The 21,794-nt window shown below is 48.1% G+C and overlaps 1 protein-coding gene across 1 annotated transcript in view; it reads right to left on the bottom strand.

Moving 5' to 3' along the window:
- Positions 1-21,794, bottom strand: part of mpl (MPL proto-oncogene, thrombopoietin receptor) — a 72,946-nt gene that overhangs the window by 3,924 nt on the left and 47,228 nt on the right. Inside the window, exons 8-11 of the mRNA XM_038793960.1 lie at positions 15,331-15,479; positions 13,325-13,484; positions 10,767-10,857; positions 7,345-7,432 (exon numbers count right to left, since the gene is read on the bottom strand). Of these exons, the coding sequence (XP_038649888.1) occupies positions 7,345-7,432; positions 10,767-10,857; positions 13,325-13,484; positions 15,331-15,479 (488 nt within the window). The remainder of the gene's footprint in view (positions 1-7,344; positions 7,433-10,766; positions 10,858-13,324; positions 13,485-15,330; positions 15,480-21,794) is intronic.

Below are 21,794 nucleotides of genomic sequence, written 5' to 3'. Positions count from 1 at the left end.
TTGGCAAGTCGGTTCCACGCATGGCCTGCGCCACGTTTTATAGCGCAACCGCTACAGGTCGCCGACGTGCACATGTGCGGCCACGGACCCGGCCATTCTCCAGCCGTTTTTTTTTGTGGGAGCCAGGAGCTTTACCCGGCGCGGCTGCTAGCCCCTCACTGGTCGTAGGATTGGTGAGGGTTCGGTGTTGATTTATGTGTCGTAAAACGCCACAGTTCCCACGTCAGCGTCGGCACTTAGCCTCCAAATCGATGAATCCAGCCCAACATTTAGTTCCTTCATACTCGCACCAGCTTTATTGATTACATCAGAGATGAAAACAAATGATGAAGCAGTGATGGATTTGGGAGAAGGAGGGTCTTAGTTTAGAATCTAATCCTGAAGTATAATGCCCTAAATTGGATATCATATTCTAACTGTGGCCTAACCAATGATTTGTTGTGCATTTAGTTGCCTGGGCTCTGGGCTTTGGAATTCCCTTCTTAATCCCCTCAGTTTTTCTACCTCTCCTCCTTTAAGACCCCCTTAAAACCTGTCTTAATGAATCTTTTTATGTGGCTGTGTCAAATTTTGATTGATATTGCTTCTGTGAAGCAGCATGGGACACTTTACCTTATTAGAGGTGCTACACAAATAGAATTTGTCACTACCAATTTATTTTTCTGCTCTCGGTGACTCCACTTATAAAACCTGGGATTCTATTTGTATTTTTACAGTTTTATCAATTTGTCCTCTAATTTTAAGGATCTATACTTTGTGTCGCTCTGATCTTCGAGTTCTTTAAAAGCTTTATATATTTTTTAAAGTATGTTTATCAGAATTTTTTCATAAAAAGCACAAGCTAGAACAAAAGAATGCAAGAAAATCACAAGCCAATATGAAAGTTAAAAAAACACATATTAAACATAATTAACTCAAATATTAAAACCACCCTAAACCCCCTCACGGCTGATGGTGACTAACTCCTTAAAAAAGGCAATGAATGGTTGCCACCTTACATAGAACCACTCCACTGACCCCCCATGATAGTGAATTTGACTTTCTCCAAGTGTAGGAACGCCATTAAGTCACCCAAACAAGCAGAGGCATTAGGCGGAATAGGGGATCACCAGCCACTCAATATTCGTCCCATCTCACTCCTAAACACTGACTCTAAAGTCCTCGCGAAGGCCTTGTTGAGGCAACTAGAGAGTTGCATACCCGAGGTAGTCACGGAGCATCAGGTGGGCATTGTCAAGGTAACTAACAGCGAACTTCAGATGCCTGCAGAACGTGATTATGACTCCAATCGGGGAAGAGACACCAGAGGCGGTCGAATCCCTTTACGCAGAGAAGACCTTTGACAGAGTCGAATGGAGTATCTCATGGAGGTACTCGAACGGTTTGGGTTCGGGCTAGGATTCACGTCATGGGTGAAGCTCCCATGGCAAGCGTACGGACAAACACCACCAGCTTTGGGTACTTTAGGCTACACTGAGGGACGAGGCAGAGGTACCCATTATCCCCACTGCTCTTTGCCCTGGTGCTTGAGCCACTGGCCCTTAGATCAGCGAAGGGGCGGAGAGGCACCCAGAGAGAAAAAAGAGAATATCGCTCTATGCAGATGACCCGCTCCTCTACGTCCCAAACCCCGTAGCCAGTATGGGAAGAATAATGGACCTACTGAGAGAGTTTGGAGCCTTCTCAGGTTACAATCTGAGTAAAAGCAAAATATTCCCCGTGAATCCGTTTGCAGTGAGAGGGGGGGGCGACCGGAGGTGGAGAAAATGCTGTTCAAGCTGGCCCAAATCAGATACCGATACCTGGGGATCCAAATAATAATAATAATCTTTATTGTCACGAGTAGGCTTCAAATGAAGTTACTGTGAAAAGCCCCTAGTCGCCATATTCCGGCGCCTATTCGGGGAGGCTGGTGCGGGAATTGAACCCGCGCTGCTGGCCTGTCTGGGTCTGCTATAAAAGCCAGCTATTTAGCCCACTGTGCTAAATCAGTCCCCTAATAGCCCACGACTGGACATGGATCCACAAATAGAACCTGTCGAGCCTAATGGGGGGAGATAAAGAGGGACCTGCTGAGTTGGAACTCATTCCCGCTCTCCTTGGGAGGGAGAGTGCAGTTTATCAAAATTAATGTACTGCCGAGGTTCCTCCCCCTGTTCAGATCCATCCAAATCTTCATCCCCAAGACCTTTTCCACCAACCTGGACAAATCAATCATGGCATTTGTGAGGGGTAAAAAGAATCCTTGGGTCCGAAAGAGGGACCCACAAAGAAGGAGAGGCAGGGAGGCCGGCGGTTGGGAGGGGGGGGGGGGGGGGGGAGAGAGAGAGAACTAGCTCTTCTGCACTTCCAGCTCTACCACTGGGCGGCCACTGCAGAGAGAGTACGCGGCTGTGTCAAAGACCCAGGAGCAGAATGGGTAAAATTGGAAGAAACCTCCTGCACGGGGAATTCCCTCTGTCCATGCTCCCATTCACCCCAGCCAAATACTCGAAAAACCCAGTGGTAGTGGCCATGCTCAGAGCGTGGAACCAACAAAGCCAACACTATGGATTGTTAGCATTGTCCACCATGGCCCCCATCTGTAAGAATCATAAATTCACCCTGGCGCCACTGGACGCATCCTTCAAAAGCTGGAGGCAGGACCAGGGGACACTGATGGAGGGAACCTATACATAGATGGAAGGATAGCAATCCTGGTGGAACTGACGGACAAGCTACAGCTCCCGAAAGGGAACAGGTTGCAATACATGCAACTGAGGAACTTCCTCCGCAAGGAGACAGCAACATTCCCTCAATGACCAGGATACCCCCTACAGGACAGACTCCTAACCGTAGGCGAGCTAGGGGACGGTAACTGTGCTGACATGTATGGATGACTACTGGAAGAAACAAGGTCACAACCGGACGAGACAAGGGAAAACTGGGAGGAAGAACTAGGCACGGAAATAGGGGGAGGACTCTGGATCGAGGCACTGCACAGGGCAAACCTCATCTCCTCATGTGCAGGGCTGAGCTTAACACAGCTAAAGGTATGGCGCACTTGACAAGAACACACATTAGTGGATTCTTCCTGGAGGTGGAGGACAAATGTGAACGGTGCCAGGGAGGCCCGATCAACCAATGCCCACATGTTCTTGTCATGTCCTGGACTTGTTGGGTAGTGGAAAGCCTTCTTTGAGGTCATGTCCAAGGTTGTGGGGGTGAAGGTGGAGCCATGCCCAAAAGTGGCTGTCTTCAATGTATCAGAGCAGCTAGAGCTCTTCACAGGGAGAGGGGCAGATGCCCCAGCCTTTGCTTCCCTTGTCACCCGCCTGAAGATCATCAGCGCCATCTAAGGCGATGAACTGGCTGTCCGACCTTGCAGAGTTCCCCAAATTGGAAAATATGAAATTTGTCATCAGAGGATTGGAAGAGGGCTTCCACAAAACATGGAAGTAATTTACCAACTTGTTTGAGGGCCTATTTGTAACCAGTAACCAATAAGGGAATGGGGGGGGGGGGGGGGGAGGGACATTGAAATAGAAAAAGAAGAATAGGAGGAAAAGAAGAGGGAGACAAAGACACAACCTGCAACACAGGGGATGCAGGGCACTGGGGCCAAAAGGGTACAGGGGAAGAGAGGGCAGTCCAGGAAGGATGCCCAGAGCAGCAACAGGAAAGGCACACATGGGGGACTGCAAGCATGCCCCTGGTATGTTTCAGTACCAGAAAGCCACACATCAATAGTAGAACAGAGAGGTTGAGTACCCGACCACTGGGGGCTTAAAGCAAACAGCAACCCCCCCACCCAAAACCTGCACATATGTTCTCCGGGTATTTGCAACAAAATGCGCTAACTCCCAGTTTGCACTATAGTTAGTACTAAACATTCTCAAAAGATCCCTTGTTACTTCTATTTGCTTCTTGTAACCGAGAAACATTCACTCTTGCCTAAATTGAATTTATACCTAGAGGAGGAACCGAAGGGGTTAAGCAACTTCATTATGCCTTCGATGCAGGAGCTGGATCTGTAATATAAAGAAGTAGGTCATCCACGTAGAGATACACTCGATGCTCCATCCCATCATGGCAAATACCCTTCATCTGACTAGAGGACTACAACGCTGTAGATAGTGGCTCTATTGCCAGGGCAAACAAGAGTGGAGAAAGTGCGCATCCCTGTCTAGCCCCTATTCAAGGGAAAATAATCAGAGTTCAAACAGTTTGCACAGACACTGACAGTAGGGACATTATATAATAGATGAATCCAGGAAGCAAATTTATGACCAAACCTAAAACTCCCAAGAATCTCAAATAAATACTCCATTCCACTTTGTTAAATGCCTTTTCAGTATCAAGAGATACTATCACCTCAGGTTCAGGGACTGGGGAGGGGTAAAGGATGACATTTAACAGGTGACATTGTCGGCCTTTCACAAAACCTTTTTGATCCTCCAACATTATATTTGGGACACAAAGCTCCAGCCGAAGTGCCAACACCTGAATGAAATGAAATGAAAATTGCTTATTGTCACAAGTAGGCTTCAATGAAGTTACTGTGAAAAGCCCCTAGTCGCCACATTCCGGCACCTGTCCGGGGAGGCTGGTACGGGAATCGAACCGTGCTGCTGGCCTGCTTGGTCTGCTTTAAAAGCCAGTGATTTAACTCAGTGAGCTAAACCAGCCCCTAGCAAACCTTAACAAGTAGCTTGATGTCTGCATTCAAAAGTGAGAGAGGATGGTATGAACCACACTATGTCCGGTCCTTGTCCCTCTTAAAGAACAAGGAAACAGCGACACCCGGGATAAGGAAACATTGAACATGTCGAAAGCTGCTTTAAGACCTTCTTGTAAAATTCAATTGGAAAGCCATCTGAACCAGGAGTCTTGCCCGACTGCATCAGCCCAATACATTTTAAAATCTCGTCAGGGCAGAACAGGGAGTCCAACTCACTGCTCTTTTCCACCTCAACCATTGGGATGGGTTGACTGTACAGAAAGTCGGACATGACCGATTTATCTGCAGGAGGCTCTGATCTATAAAGGTTGTGATAAAAGGATTTAAAAGCCAAATTATTCTGGAGAGCGGCAGAAACGAGGTTGCTGCCCGAATTGAGTGTCTGATCTCCCGAGAGGCCACGTGCTGTTTGAGTCGGTGAGTCAAAAGGCAACTGGCCTTCTCCCCGTACTCATAATAAGTGTTTCTGGAGTGTTGTAACTGACATACCACCCTGCTAGTAGACAATAGCTCGAACTGGGTGCGAAATTCTCCGACCCCCAGCAGGGTCGGAGAATCGCCTGGGGCCGCCGAAAATCCCGCCGCCGCCGTGGCAGAGATTCTCCGCCACCCGGGAAGTGGCGGTGGCGGGAATCTCGCCACTCCGATCGGAAAGGCCCCTGCGGTGATTCTCCGGCCCGTATGGGCCGAAGTCCCGCCGCTGGGAGGCCTCTCCCGCCGCTGGGAGGCCTCTCCCACCGCCGAGGTTTGAACCACCTCTGGTGGCGGCGGGATCAGCGGCGCGAGCGGGCCCCGGGGTCCTGGGGGGGGTGGGGGGTGATCGGACCCCGGAGGGTGCCCCCACGGTGGCCTGGCCTGCGATCGGGGCCCCCCTCTCAGACTCCAGGGCAGTGCCCTGGATGCACTCTTTCTCATCCGCGGAAGCGGAAGAGAAACCCACATCGCGCATGCGCCGGTGGTGACGTCAGCGGCAGCTGGCCGCTGACGTCACCGCCGGCGCATGCGCCGACCGGCGAAAGCCTTTCGGCCAGCCCTGCTGCCGGGGGCGCCGGTTTTTTGCGCCAGTCTTCTGGTGCCAACCGCTCCGGCGCGGGGCTAGCCCCCAAAGGTGGGAAGAATTCCCCACCTTTGGGGAGGCCCGACCCCGGAGTGGTTGGCGCCACTCCCCTACGCCGGGACCCCCGTCACGCCGGGTAGGGGAGAATCCCGCCCCATGTCTGTAATATTTTCCTACTTGCCAAAATATCTGGAGTAGGATCAAGCGAGTACCAGAGAGCAACCTCTGGAATGGAATCCAGTAGCCTCTGCTGCTCCAGCTTCGTTGTCTCTAATATATATGCTCTGTAAGAGATAGCTTCCCCCCTGAGGAGTGCCTTAAGAGCCTCCCACAGTGTGGAAGGTGAAATTGAATTGGAACTATTAGACTTTATATCGTCGTCTAAGGAGGTGGACGCACGCTCACAAATTTTTTATCAGCTAACAATGTAGTATCTAATTGGGTGGGGCCAGACTCTAAAAACAAAGCAATAAAGTGCGGGACATGGTCCAAAATAACAATTGCTGAGTACTTGGGTGCTACCAACAAAGGGAGAAAAACCCTTTCTGACATGTGAAAAAAAAAACAAGTCTCTATCGTCTGGGTCATAAAGCACCAAGAGCCAACCCTCCTCCATCCGAATCATAAAAGAAGACAAAGTCCTGGCCATTCTCGATGGAACAAGAAATTTAGGTTTGGAACGGTCTAATCTAGGATCCAAAACACAATTCAGGTTCCCATCTAAATAAAATAAGCTGATGTGAATTGAGGTTGGGGAGGGAGGCCAGCAGGGTGCTAATAAATTTTGTATCATCCCAGTTGGGGACATAAATGTTGACTATAACAACGGGAGGATGTTCAACAGGGAGCCATAAACAATAACCTATCGACTATTGGGGTCAACTACTATCTAAGAGGAAGAAAATTGGACTCTTTTCTTAATTAGAATCGCCTCAAGAAACTAAGGAAATTCGGTATGTCTACGTCGACTCTTAACAACTTTTACAGATGCACCATGAAAAGCATCCAATCTATCTGCATCACAGCCTGGTATGGTAACTGCTCAGCCCAAGACCATAAGAACCTACAAAGAGTCGTGAACACAGCCCAGTCCATCTCCCGAACCCGCCTCCCACCCATTGACTCTGTCTACACCTCCTGCTGCCTTGGGAAAGCGGGCAGCATAATCAAAGACCCCTTCCATCTGGGTTACTCTCTCGTCCAACCCCTTCCATTGGGACAGGAGATACAAAAGTCTGAGAAAATGCACCAACAGGTTCAAAAACACCTTCTTCCCTGCTGTTCCCAGATCCCTGAATGACCCTCTCATGGACTGAACTGATCTCTTCACGCATCTTCTCGACTGAGTAGTACCGCACTCCGTATGTTTTGCTCAATGCCTGTGTCTATGTATTTACATTGTGCATTTATGTATGTCCTATGTTCTTTCATGTATGGAACGATCTATCTGGACTGTACGCAGAACAATACTTTTCACTGTACCTTGGTACACGTGCCAAAAAATCAAATCAATTCAAAGATAAGTCTTATTGCCAGTGATGTTTGCATGATTAAATTGTCACCTTACTTGGGAGTATTTCTGAAAATCAGTGAGATATCCGTCAAGGAGCCTTTCCAGGTTTGGAATCTGTGGCCATAGTTTCTTCTTCACCTTACTGACAAAGAGGAAACATGATCATTGAAACAAGTTAGCATTTTGGCATATCATCATATCTTCTCAGTAGTGATCATCTTCTGATTACTGAATCTGGTCTGATTACTAAATATTCCCAAAACAACCAATTGCATTTCTATAGTACCTTTAACATAGTAACGCATTCCGAGGCTCGTCACAGAAATGTTATCAGGCACCGAGCTACATTAAGAGGTATTGGGACAAGCGAACAAAAACTTGGTCAAAGCCGTAGTTTTTAAAGAACTTTGTAAAGGAGGAGAGGGAGAGAGAGTTAGATGCAAAGGCGCTTAGAGAGGGAATTGCAGAGCTCAGGCTTAGGCACAGCCAAGAATGGTCAGGTGTAAGAAATGGGGGTTGCTCAGAACAGGAGGAACAGTATTCTCTGAGGGCTGTAGGAAGTTGTGGAGATAAGGAGGGGAAAGGCCAAAGAGGAATTTGAAGACAAGGATGATACTTTTAAATTTGAGGAATGTTTTCAGAACGCTGTTAATCACTTAAATGCTGCAAATCCTATCATCATCAAATAACAAAAATATTAAATGTTGATGACTTCCCTGGCGCTGATGATGCCTTAATGAACGGGACCTTCCTCCACCACAGTATTCCTCACAGTCCTAATGTCGCAGCCTTTAAAAATGTACTATTCTTTATTACAAACACTTTTAGTACAGGAAATTCACTCAATGTTTAAAGAAGGCCAGAGTGGAGATTATCCCTTCAGTACTGGGTGCTATATACACATGGAGTATTTCACTTCAAACTGCAATCATTGGCTTGAGATGATTCATCTTTCAAGTTGTCACGTTGCAGTGCCAGCGATGTTCAAATAAAACTTTTTAAAAAATGTTTCTATTGCAGTCTTGTAATTTGTGAAAATAATGCTGAGCCCCCCAAAGAAATCACTGACCACCAGCTGAAGATCTCAGCATGTCAGACACAGACGATCTTAACCTGTTGCTGGACATGATTTAGGGATAGAGTTTAAAAGAGAAAAAAAGAAGTCGCTAGTTATTTTACCAAGTGTGAATATCCACAGAGATTTGTTTATTTGGTTTAGAAGTGGTTTTGCTGGTGTGCCCGTAAATAGTTCATTTCACTGTTTCCCCCTTTAATTGTTTTTTGATGTCTTCACGGTAAGAGCATTGCCAGTGTACGATTAGGTCATTAAACATTTGTTTTGGCCAGCTTGGTGTTGGTCTCCCTTTACAAGTTTCTTCCAGTTGTAATAGTTCCCATTCCCCAGTTAGGTAAATGATAACTGCAGTGTTTATTTACATATAACTACAAAGCAGAGGTTACAAAGCAAAGGTCTGCAGCCTCATTGCTGCAAGTCAGTGTCCAGGATCGAACTGATATAGAAACCCCTGCTTGCTAGGGTGATCCCCCACCCTGGCCCTTGATTGGTTACCCGGGTCATATGACCCTCTCGGCAGAAGGCCCCATAAAGAGGACAAACATCTCATTCCCTCCCTCTCTAAATTAATTTATACGTCGATAATAATTAAGTTACTTGGTCTCCAATAATTAGAACATAACCACATGCATTCAGTCCATCATAAAACGAGTCTTTCAGGCGGTTTCCGATTTCTAGTGGAGCGGAGTAACTCCTCTGTCGGGGGTGCTTCCACTGCAGCATTTCATTGTGGGTGTCTCCGAAGTTGCAAAGCTCTGCGATCTGTCATAACTTGGTAAGATAACTTGCAAGTTTCCCCAAGGGCTCTCCCAGTTGAGTTAAACTTAAATCGCTGTAATATTACCGATGGCTTCAGGTGGTCGTGTGTTTTCACCAATTCAACTATCTCAATGAATGACTTGAAGTTGGGCACATTTGGGGATGTGAGGCTGTATATTAAAATGCGCTCAGAAGGATTGCCTCTCTCTTCATCTCCTCCTTATTTAATTGGCCTGAAAAATGTAGCCCAAATATTCAATGTATTGTGTGCAATCCTCCACAGAGACATCAAAACAATCTATCCATCCAAATAAGGGGATATCTGCAAACACTCTTCTGTTTTTCAATTTGAACTGAACTTCAACGGGTCTTAATCTTTGACCACTATTTTTATCCTCATCGCCAATGTAACATTTCCCATTCATCAGTTAGATAAATAACAACTACAATGTGTATTTACATATAACTACAATGCAGAGGCTTGCAGCCTTGTGGCACCGGGTCAGCTTCCAGGACTGAACTGATCAGAAATGCGTGCTTGCTAGGGTGACTTCCACTCAGTCCCTGATTGGTTACCTGTGTCACGTGACCCTCTCGGCAGATTGCCCCATATAGGGGACAAATACCACACCAATATATAACAAATTTTGGTGAAGGGAATGGATTTAAAATACAAAAATATACAAAGATCTTGGCTGGATTATGCAAGGCCTGAGTTTCAAACTGCTCCCTCAGTGAACGAGATGCCACATGGTCCTTTTGTCCATTGATTCAACTACTAAGTACATTGGCTTTGACAAATACTCCACATCATCATCCTTCCCCCACAACCTCCCCCTTCCAGCACATAGGTGCTATATGTTTTATTTTGAAGAAAAGCTCATGAGTCTGATTGCTCTTTGCTAACATTGGACTTATAGTGCAGATAGTGTGAATCCAAAGCCATTAGAAATTACACCTTTGAGGAGTTCTCATCATTTGACAGAATACGGTGGGTTACTAGATTGACGACATCCTTGGCTACAATATTCAGTCAATCTTCTAACTTAATTTTGAATTTCAGTTTTCTTGGCTTTTTATTTTACAATCTTGTCAAATTAAGTACCGTACTTAATCATGTAACATGTCATGCAGGGCCAAACGTGAGCTTCTGCATGTTCGTTTCCTATGGACAGAGTTTGAGCAGTAAATTATGGATTTGCGTGCAGCGGTTGTGGTGAATGTAACTCTGTAATTCACACTGTGATATATATATGAGACCATACGATTGTAAGCGCAGTTGCATTGCCCGACCACTAGGGGGAGTAGCTCTGGGAATGCTTAGGAGTTTGTACAGGGCTCCACCCTTGGCTCCGCCCACAGCTCCTCCCCCTGGACTGCTGTATAAATATCGATGCCCAGAGCCAGCCGAGCAGTTCATCGAGAGTTCAACGTGTAACAGGCTGGCTCTGTAGTAAGTAGATTAATACCACTGTTCATATCTCAAAGCACGTGTCTAGTGAATTGATGGTCTCATCAGCGGTACTATCTGATTTTCTATTACAATAATTTGTCATTTGTATGTGGAGGGATAGATTTGACCCCTCTGACTCCATGTTATGACAATTTGCCTGATGTTTACTTGAATATAGTGTGACATTACCTGTAGACATTTGGAAAGATGAGATAAGACACAAAAAGTGCTATCACCAACAGAAATGCAACACCAACAACAAGTGGCACTGCAGTCAGATCTGTAAGAAAAAGGGGATTTGAGTTAGAGGGGAAATGACTTGCATTCATACAACACTTGGTATATCACAAAGAACGGCATTTAAAATCTATATTGGAGTAGAGTTAATATTGTTATTAGGAGGTATATCTTTTTAGTAAAACAGTAAAAATATATACAAGGCCAAATGGTACAAACACTAATTTTATGTTGGAGAAACAGGGTACCCTCCCCTCATATTAAAATATCACAAACAGCAGAATGATTGACCACTTAATCTGTTTTAATTTGTTTTAGGTAGCATTGATTTGAGGGAAGAATGTTGGACGTGACACTTGGCGAATTCCATGTTTTGCTTTGGTACTGGTATGGATTCTTTAACATTTGTAACTGTCAAGATAGTTTACTTGGTAGTTAATTGGATACTAATTGAGTATTGAATTGTATTCAGGTGTTGGGCATTATAACTCACTTGAGCTCTGACACATGGGAGCAAAGCTAGGGGCTGCCTGTTTGTAAATGTTTATCTAAACTGGACAAGTAATATAAATACTGTGACTATAAGAGCAGGACTGAGAAACCTGTGGTGAGTAACTCACCTTCTAACTCCACAAAGCCTGGCTACCATCTACAATACGCAAGTCAGCAATCTAATGGAATATTCTCCACTTGCCTGGATGAGTGAAGTTCAATGACATTGAAGAAGTTCAACACCATCCAGGACCTGCTTGATTGCCACAATTGTAGTCATAGAATATCATAGAATTTACAGTGCAAAAGGAAGCTATTTGGCCCATCGAGTCGGCACTGGCTCTTGGAAAGAGCACCCTACTTAGGCCCATGCCTCCACCCTATCCCTGTAACCCCACATCACCTTTTTTGGTCACTAAGGTCAATTTATCATGGCTAATCCACCTAACTTGCACATCTTTGGACTGTGGGAGGAAATCGGAGCACCTGGAGGAAACCCACGCAGACATGGGGAGAATGTGCAGACTCTGCACAGACAGTGACCCAAGCCGGAATCGACCCTGGAGCTGTGAAGCAACTGTGCTAACCACTTTGCTACCATGCTGCCCTCAAGCATTCACTCTCTCCACCATCGGCGAACAGTGGCAATGGTATGTACCATCTAAAAGTTGCGTTGCAGTAGCTTCCAAACCCATGACCACCATCATCTGGAAGGATAAGGGGAGCAGATACCTGACAGCATCACCACCTGGAGGTTCCCCTTCAAGTCACTCACCATCCTGACTTGGAAATATATCTCTGTCGCTGGGGCAAAATCTTGGAACCCTCTCTCTAACAGTACAGTGGGTATACTTACAACACATGGACTGCAGTGGTTCAAGAAGGCAGCTCACCACCACCTTCTCAAAGGCAACTAGGGATGGGTAATAAATGCCGGCCTAGCCAGCAGAGCCCACATCCTGTAAATTAATTCAAAAAATCTCTAGATAAAAGGGATCATAAGTTATAGTTCTATCCTTCCCTGGCTATCTGGAGTAGAATGTTATTACTTTCCTTGCCTCTGTGTCAGTTTTTAGGTTCAAGTCAAACTTGTGTACTTAAATGTACACTTTGTTGAAGTCTAAAATATAATACTGAAGATGTGCTGCATTGTCAGCCTTCTCCTGTAGGGGTCCATGCCACTAGCATAAGTGTGACAGAACGGAACTCCAGCACCAAGGTGGAAACTCTCTCTCCCGAGTTCTGATCAGTTAGATGACCAGAGGGCACATCCACAGCAATTAGTCAGCAACAGCTGTGTGCTCCATCTACTCTGAGCAGAATGGCCCAAAGTCATGCTGTTGAAGGAGCTGGATGCCCTACTCATGGCCAAAACATAAAGATGAGAATATCCACAACCTCAAGGGGAACAATACAAAATTGTAAAAGTGAGCTTTCTCTTAGGAACTTCAATGGCCCTTTTAGCTCTCAAATTGATTGAGTTCCCTTCCTCAGCCAACAATGGGATCGTGGCTATAAATAAAATGTTCTGGGGAAACTTGGGAATCCTCCTGTACATATCCATTTGATATGGGCAGAAGATCACCTGCTGGTTCACCCGTCAAAATTTTGAAGGCCTGTCTAAATGGGCTGGAGTGCCTGTTTGGACTGGGTTCTCATTCCTCCTCACAATAAGGTTCTGTTCGAGTTTCCTTTTGGATTTGGCAGAAGAGTCATATTCAACTTGAACTATTACCTCAGTTCCTCTCTCCATAGATGCTTTTGTTGACTACTTGCAGATCATTCAATTTAATTTTGTTATAAATTGGGTTCTCCTCCTGCCTGAACCTCGGAGTTTGGGGGCCAAAATTCACAATCTCATTATACGAACTGATGCTTGATTTTTGCATTTCAGAACAAAAACATGCAGTTTGGAAAAACAGCCTTTTAAGCAGGTACACCAAAAAATATATTAAAGTCCAGAACGTGTCTTGACAATAATATTGGCATTGCATTATTGGGGAGTATAGAACACTTACGCATAGAGCCTGGGATTGTTGCAGTGAAAGTCTCTGACCAACTGCTCCAGTATCCGCTGTATGTGACTCCATTGGGCTTAGCTCTGAGTTGCATGTAGTATGTTTTGCTGTGGGGAAGATCCAACACCTCACTGTGCAATGGCTTCTGAATAAATAGTGTCTAGAAAGGAATAACAGGAAATCTAAGCATGGTCCCAGGCAGCCTTTACTTTCACGGTCTATACTGTCCATCAGACTGCCAATGACCAACTGAGATAATACAAAAGACTCAAATACTTTCTAGGTCTTTAGATTTGCTTTCACTCAGCATTGACCGTCGCTCTCCCAGTAACACATTTTGCTACCTTATTTTAATGCTACAACTAGCACCGTCTGTAGTCCTTCGCTATTTATGATTCCTCTATCGTTGTTGCAGTCTCTCCTCGTTCATCAACCACTGACCTTCTACTCTCTTCCAGCTGCTCCACCCTTTCTTATACACTCTATAATCCATCACGTTTCTCCCTCTCTTTGCTCTGAAGTAATCATATGGACCTTAAACGGCAACTCTATTCTCCCTCCCCATAGATGCTGCCAGACCTTTTTTTCTAAATTTAGAGTACCCAATTATTTTTTTTTCCCAATTAAGGGGCAATTTGGCATCAATCTAACCTGCACATCTTTGTGTTGTGGGGGTGAAACCCACGCAGACATGGGGAGAATGTGCAAACTCCACAGGGATAGTGACCCAGGGCCAGGATTCGATCCTGCGTCCTCAGCGCCGCAGTCCCAGTGCTAACCACTGTGCCCCATGCTGCCCTGATGTTGCCAGACCTGCTTGAGTTTTTCCAGTATTTTCTGTTTTTTTGCTTTCTAATTTTTGGAACATTTGCCCTGGTGCAAATCACATCGTGTGGCCATGATGACATCACATTAGCAGCATACGCTAATTTTAGACAAAACGTATTTCCATGATCTCACATAATAAGATAAAATACTTTTCCTATGTGGCTTTATTTAACAAACACAAGTCACAATTCAATAACTACAAACAGGTACCACATTCACAATGATCAAAACATATTTGCACCCTCTACTTTTCATCTTATTATTTTAACACCAAACACACAAAAAGTTCACATACACATGCTGCGCAAATATGGATTATTTTGTCATCAGAATTGTTATTTAGTAATCGGAAATACAATTAGCAATTAAGGGAAGGCAGTGGCATGGTGGTATTGTCATGGAACTAGTGAGGGCTGCTTTAGCTCAGTTGGCTGGGCAGTTGGCGTGTGATGCAGAACGAGGCCAACAGTGCAGGTTCAATTCCTGTACCGGCTGAGGTTATTCACGAAGGCCCTGCCTTCTCAACTTTGCCCCTTCCCTGAGGTGTGGTGATCCTCAGGTTAAATCCCCACCAGTCAGCTTGCTCAAAGGGGAAGCAGCCTATGGTGATTTTGGTTACTTTACTGAACTAGCAATTCAAGATCGTTCTCTGGTTGGAATCACACCATGGCGTTTAATTTTAAGTCAATAAAAAAAATCTGGAATTGAAAATCTAATGAAGACCATGTAACCATTGTCGGCTGTCCTAAATAACCATAAATGCCAGGGTGTCAGCAGTGCCAGGGCACCCTTCCCAAAGGGCATGTATCTGGGGCCTCCATTCCCCTGGGAGACCCCCACGGGCAATGTTCCGCCTGGTCCCTATTTGTGGTCTGCCACTTGGATACTGTCTCCATTTCTTGACTGTACTTTGGCCTCAGTGGGAGGCCCACACGCTGACTGGAAAATTCCTGTTGGTGTTTGGCAATTCAGTTTAATGGGCCCTTTAATTGCCCTGACGGTCTTTCCGCTGCTTGTGGATGGGCAACCATCATGCCAGCCCTTCTCCAATCCTCCTGGGTCAAAACTGGCCCACGGCCATGGCGGGAGATTGGCACGCTGAATGGTGGCGGGAAAATTGCAGGCCCATCCACCAATTGTCTTGCTTGTTTGGTCATTTAAATATTACTGCCACTCACCTTCCAGCCGCTGCCGTTTTCCTCAGAGTATCTGATCTGATACATCATTTGCCCTAGGAGCTCCTTGATTGGTGGCTCCCAAAAGAGACGTAGTTTCCCACCACCTGTGCTGACGTCAATCTTCACAATTTTCGGGGGATCAGAACGAACTACGCAGTTTAAATAAACGGGAACAAACATATTAATTTTAGTATGTTATCAGATCAGGAAACTGTTTCAAATAGCCCCATTTGAATTTACCTGAGCCACTGTCTACGTTACATACAGCACCCAGCTCGCAAGGAAGGTACCATCTTCTGCACGCTTCTTCACACAATATTAATCACTAACTTTAATTCAGGAAATCGAGGCAGCTCATTAAATTCGATAGAGAGACTTAAAGGTTGGCAGTGAGCTGAGGAAATCGGATGGCATTCAGTGGGCATGGGGGGTTGATTCTTAAATGCCCCCTCAAGGGCAATTAGGGATGGGCAATAAATGCTGGCACAGCCTGCGACGCCCACATCCCATGAACGATTAAAAAAACAGATGAAGTAAAAGAGTAGACAACAGAGAATGTAAAGTTAATAAATATTACACCTGGGTGGGAAAGGCCATAGGTAGCACAGAGGAGCTCTGAATTGTGAAGGAATGACAAAAGTTGATAGGTTAGCCGTTGAAATACAGTTAAGCTACGGAGGCGACAGAAGGGAAGGTTAGTGTAAACAAACACGTAGGTGCAGTACTCTAGCTGAGGTCCAACAATTGCATTCTAAAGGTTTAGTACAACCTCCTTGCTTTTGTACTCATTGGAGATATTTTATCCAGGGAGTGCTGTTCCTGATCGTAGAACTGCAAATGGATTTCTTGGCATGATGCTGGTACATAGTCCAAGTCTCGCATGTCTAGTGCAGAATGGGCAGGACCTTAGAACATAGAACAGTACAGCACAGAACAGGCCCTTCGGCCCTCAATGTTGTGCCGAGCCATGATCACCCTACTCAAACCCACGTATCCACCATATACCCGTACCCCCCCCCCCACATTAACCTTACTTTTTTTATTAGGACACTACGGGCAATTTAGCATGGCCAATCCACCTAACCCGCACATCTTTGGACTGTGGGAGGAAACCGGAGCACCCGGAGGAAACCCACGCACACAGAGGGAGGACGTGCAGACTCCACACAGACAGTGACCCAGCCGGGAATCGAACCTGGGACCCTGGAGCTGTGAAGCATTTATGCTAACCACCATGCTACCCTGCTGCCCCAGAGATTTTCAGTTTGGTAGGGGTAACACGTAGACAGCGCAAACGTTCACAGTGCAAGGTGGGTATTGATGGAGACATATATTGCGCGATTCTGCAGAAACATTTGTGTCATTTTGGGTGTGCTTAGCAGGGTGCTTATCGACGGCCGCATCGGCAAAATCTTGGCCGGTATTCAAAAATGAGACCCCACGACATTCTTGCCATTCCTGACTCCCTCACCGTCTGATTTGTTTGCCTCACGCCTCAACTGCTGTCCGCTCACAAGGGGGAGCTGCTTTTAAACACACTGTCACCACTCACTGCCAGTCAGCACACAAGCATGGCAGTGTGCAGACCTGCTCCTCGTTTTGGGGATGCCAACCTGGCCAGGCTTCCCTACGTCGTCGATGAGAGACGGGGTAGCCTGTTCCTCCAAGGATGTTGGAGGACCAGCAGCAGGGTCAGGAATGCTGCCTGGGAGTGGCAGCGGCTGTCAGTGCGGGCAGCAAGACCAGGAGGACCACCGTACAATGTCAGAAGATCAATTAGCTTCACTGAGTTGCAAGGGTAGGTTACCACCTCTCTCCTGGCATCAGTTCCGCCTGCCAACCCCCAAATTCCCAAACTCCTCCCTCCGCATAAATCACTGGCTGACACCTCATACCCTCTCCACCTCCGATCTTTGTGCTGGCTCCTCAGCGTCTTCTGGAACCTACCAGCATAACCCCTTCATATCCACATGCGGTGCCCACACACACCACCTGCTATAGATCCCCCTGATCAAGATTCGAGTCCTCACCCACTATGAGGAACCGGCCCTGGAAATCGTGGGGTTGACCGAAGAGAGAACAGTCGCTGACAGCGAGGTTGGCCTGCCCCATAGAGGTGAGAGTCAACTGCCCCTTCACTCAGATGACCTGTCTCAAGTGAGTTGTTCATCTCAGACAAAATATCCTTCCCTCTCACTGACCACATGCCCATTGTCTCACAGGATCACCATGTGATGAGGTCGGGCCATCGGTGTCGTTCCCTCCCGACCCCCGCCACCAAGAGACCACCTCAGAGGAGAGTTCCGTGGAGACCACCATCAAGGCATCACAGATGTCACCCCGACCTTCCACCAGCACAGAGACACACACCTCAGTGGGCGACATTAGTAGACAGACCTCTGGGGCACAACCTGATGAACACAGCACAGTCGTTGATTCACATCAGGTGGAGGTAGGACCATCCAAGGGAGTCGGAGGTCTGCTAGATCCCAGGACACAGCTGGGTACAAGTCAGATGCCGCGCTTCTGGACAAGGTTTTCCCAGAGCTGATAATGATGCTAGGACACAGCAGTGACAATCAGGAGGGGATGCCAATGAAATTCCAGTGACTGCATAGTCTATAGGAGGAGTCCCAAATGCTTCAGGTGCAGGAGATAGTGCCAACAGTGTGTGACACTGAGGCCAACACTGCTAGGGTGGCGACTGCAGTGGAAAGCCTGGAGCACAGTGCCCATGTCTAGAGTGGTGGTGTCCAAGCCATGGCTCAGTCTGTGACGCATATGGCTGAGATCCTTGACATCATGACCCAGTCATTGTGGGACGTGTCCCAGATGCAGGTGGATGTTGCTGAGGCACTGCAGAGCAGGGTCCAGTCACTGAGGAGCGTCGCAGAGGCCGTCAACACCATGTGACTAAAGCTGGCAGAGGCAGATGACTCGGGGGCCTCTGAAGCTCACTCCAGGTGCCTCTCCGTCCCATGGAGTTCCCCAGGGCCCTGCAGGCACCGTCGAGGAGGAGGCACTGGAGGCCAACCCGTGTCTGCCATCAAGGAGACAATGGCAGTCTCCAGTTCTTCCAATTCCCCCCTCCCTGACACTGGTACACCTCAACGGCAACGGGCAGAACAGGGTTGTACCGCAACGCCAATGAAACTAGTAAGTCGGTAGGAGCCCTCCAGCTCCCTGCCCTCCAAAGGAAGGCCACATGGCGCGGAAAGCAGCAGGCTGCCTCTGCCTCTGATATGCATCCTGGGTGTTAAGTAATGGGTTAAGAGACATTGCAATTAGTTGTCTCATTTATGTTAAGTGTTTAATGATTGTCTCATTTATGTTAAGTGTTCAATGATTGACACTTATATGTAAAGGGGCTTCAGGTGGACTCTGGAGCTTGTGATGATCTGTAGAATTCTGTGCAAAGTGAATTTGAACCATTAAAGGTGTGTTGGTGAAAAAGGAGCTGAAGTCTTGCCTCTTCATAACCACAGCATCTAGTACATGTTAACACTGGGGGCATACCTAGGCAAAGTACTAGGCCATGAAAGATCAAGAAGAGTGAGGAGCAATAAGTGGGCATTGGAGGATCTGTAGCTAGGGGGAATGTAAATGTAAAATGTTCACTATTGAAACATGTAACACCTGATACATGTGTAACTTCTGTCACCTTAATCTTCATAGCAGGCCTGTATTGGAGCGGAGGGGGGAAAATGGGGGAGAGGGCGACATTGGGCTGGAGGGAGAAAATAAGGGGAGGGGTGGATTGGGGGAGGTGAGATGTGGGGGAAATGGGGGAGCGAGAGAAGTGGCAAGATGGGAGGGAAATGGTGGGGCGGTTGAGCTGACGGTTACAGCCTTGGCCTCTGAGAACCTGGAGATAACAAGGGCCTCTCTGGTTATCCTGGCATGTTGGACCCTTGCCATTGCCTGTCCTCCATCCACCACATCCCCTTCTGGCCAATCCTCCAGCCCCTCCTGGTCAGCCTCGTCGTCCTCCTCAGATGAGGCCTCATGTCTCTCCTCCTCCTTCTCCACATGTTGCCCCACTGCTGTGACAGATTGTGGAGGGCACAGCAGACCATCACAAAGTGGGAGACCTTCTGGGGGGTGTAGTGCACCACCAGATCAGTCCAGGCATTAAAACCGCATTTTCAGCTGTCCGATGCACCACTCAATGATAGCACGTCTAGCAATATTGGTCTCATTATATTGGATCTCCGTCTTGGTCTCAGCCATGACCTCAGCAGGTATTCCTCACGAGCCAACTAATCATCCTGGAATGGTCCTGACACTGGGGATCTCCAAGTGTCCCAGGATGTAGCTGTCCAGCATAGTCCCTGGGTTGCGGACACACAAATGCATGATACAGAGGCGGTGGTCACACACAATCTGAACATTCAGGAAGTGAATGCCATGGAGTGCCCTTCCTGTTAATAAAGGGTACCCCCGACTCTGGTGGACTTCCGGTTGCGGCTATGACCAGCTAAGTCGCACGTTTGGCGGCTCCTGCTACAAAGGTGTTTTCGGGCCGATTGGAGGGCCCCAACGGCGCTGTAAGGACAAATCCCGGTGGGGGAAGGCTCCCTGAGGAGAACCAGACCAACTTTATGGTCGGTACCCGGAGTGGGGTGGTAAAAAAAGCAACAGCAGCTCCCCAAAAAAGCGGGGGAAGAAGACCAAAATGGCGGCCGGTGGCGCACCCGAGGAATGGAGGAAATGGGCGGAGGAGCAGCAGGCCGCTCTCCTGCACTTCTTTACGGAGCTGAAAATGGAGCTCTTGGAGTCAATGAATGCGACGACCACCAGGCTGATGGGAGCCCAGGCGACCCAAGAGGCGTCGATTCGGGAGCTGCAGCAGGAGATGACTGTGAGGGAGGAGGAGGCCACGGTCCTCGTGGGAAAGGTAGAGGTGCACGAGGCACTCCACCTGAAATGGCAGAGCCGTTTTGAGGAGCTGGATACCCGAATGAGGCGGAAGAACCTGAGGATCTTGGGCCTGGCAGAAGGCCTGGAGGGGTCAGACCTCCCGGGATACGTAGCAGAAATGCTGAGCTCCCTGATGGGGGCAGGGGCCGTCCCTTCGCCCCTGGAGCTGGAAGAGGCCTACAGGGTCATGGCTAGGAAGCCAAGAGCAAATGAGCCCCCGAGGGCGGTGCTGGTGCGGTTCCAGCGACTCAGCGATCGTGAGAGAGTGCTGGAGTGGGCCAAGAGGGAAAGGAGCAGTAAGTGGGAGAATTCGACGGTGAGGGTCTACCAGGACTGGAGTGCGGAGGTGGCTAAGCGGCGGGCCCGGTACAACCGGACGAAGGCGGTGCTACATGCAAAACGGATCAGGTTCGGAATGCTGCAGCCAGCGCGCTTGTGGGTCACCTACAGGAACCAACACCACTATTTTGAGTCCCCAGAGGAGGCGTGGGCCTTTGTACAGGAAGAGAAACTGGACTCGAATTAGACCCAGGGGATACTTGGCGGCCGTAGCCGCTCGGGTACTTTCAGCTGAACAAGCGGTTTTTTTTTTCTCGGCTGGGTCGGAACTGGGCAACTCTTATTGGAACGGTTTCCTTTTTTTTTCTTCTTTCCTTGTTTGGATCTTGAACTCTTGCTTTGGGTTTTTCTTCTGATGTTTTTTCCCCCCTTTGCCAACTTCCCTTAGCTATTGTTATTGTGGTTATTCATGGTTATTTATGGTTATTTATACTGTTTGGTAGAGGGCGACTGTTAAGTACATTGTTATTTGTTATCTATCTGTTATTTATAATGTTAAGTTGGGGAGGCGGGACGGGGGGGAGAGCAGATCGGGGATATGGGCTCCTAGGGGGGGTTCTTTACAGGCATGGACGAGGACGGGGGTGGAACTGAAGATGGCGGGGTGGGGTGTGGCAGGGCGAAAGCGCGGGCTTTCCTCTGTTTTCCCGCGCGCGGGGCAGAGGAGGGGGGAGGGGAGGAGTGCGGGGCGTGGCTAGCAATGGCGACCTTTCCCGCGTTGGAGCGGGGCCAGGGAGGAGTGGCAAGGGGGGGGAGGCCCTCCCCCCGAGCCGGGGGGAGTTGGAGTGTGGCAGGAGCAGCCGGGTCAGCGTAAACCAGCTGACTTACGGGAGTACGATGGAGGGTACATCGCGGCTAGGAGGGGTCCTAGCCTGGGGGGGGGGGGGGGGGGGGGGGGGGGGAAGAGGGGGGTTAGGGGGGAGGGGGGGGGGGGAGAGGGGGGTTAGGGAGGGACACCGGGTTGCTGCTGGAAAGACCAGAAACGGGAAGTGGAGGACTGGAGAGGTGGGGGGAGGGGGCCATCGCCATGGGGAGCGGGTCAGAAGGGGAGGGTCGACCCGGGGCGAGCAGGGAACAGGACATGGCTAATCGGCAGGGGAAGGGGGCGGATCGTCCCGCGACCCGGCTGATCACTTGGAACGTGAGGGGGCTGAATGGGCCGGTCAAGAGATCAAGGGTATTCTCACACCTGAAGGGACTGAAGG

This window comes from Scyliorhinus canicula, chromosome 4, assembly GCF_902713615.1.
Source record: "Scyliorhinus canicula chromosome 4, sScyCan1.1, whole genome shotgun sequence".
NCBI classification, from domain to species: domain Eukaryota; kingdom Metazoa; phylum Chordata; class Chondrichthyes; order Carcharhiniformes; family Scyliorhinidae; genus Scyliorhinus; species Scyliorhinus canicula.
Note: the sequence above shows the minus strand (reverse complement) of the source record. Positions and strands in the feature narration are given on the sequence as shown.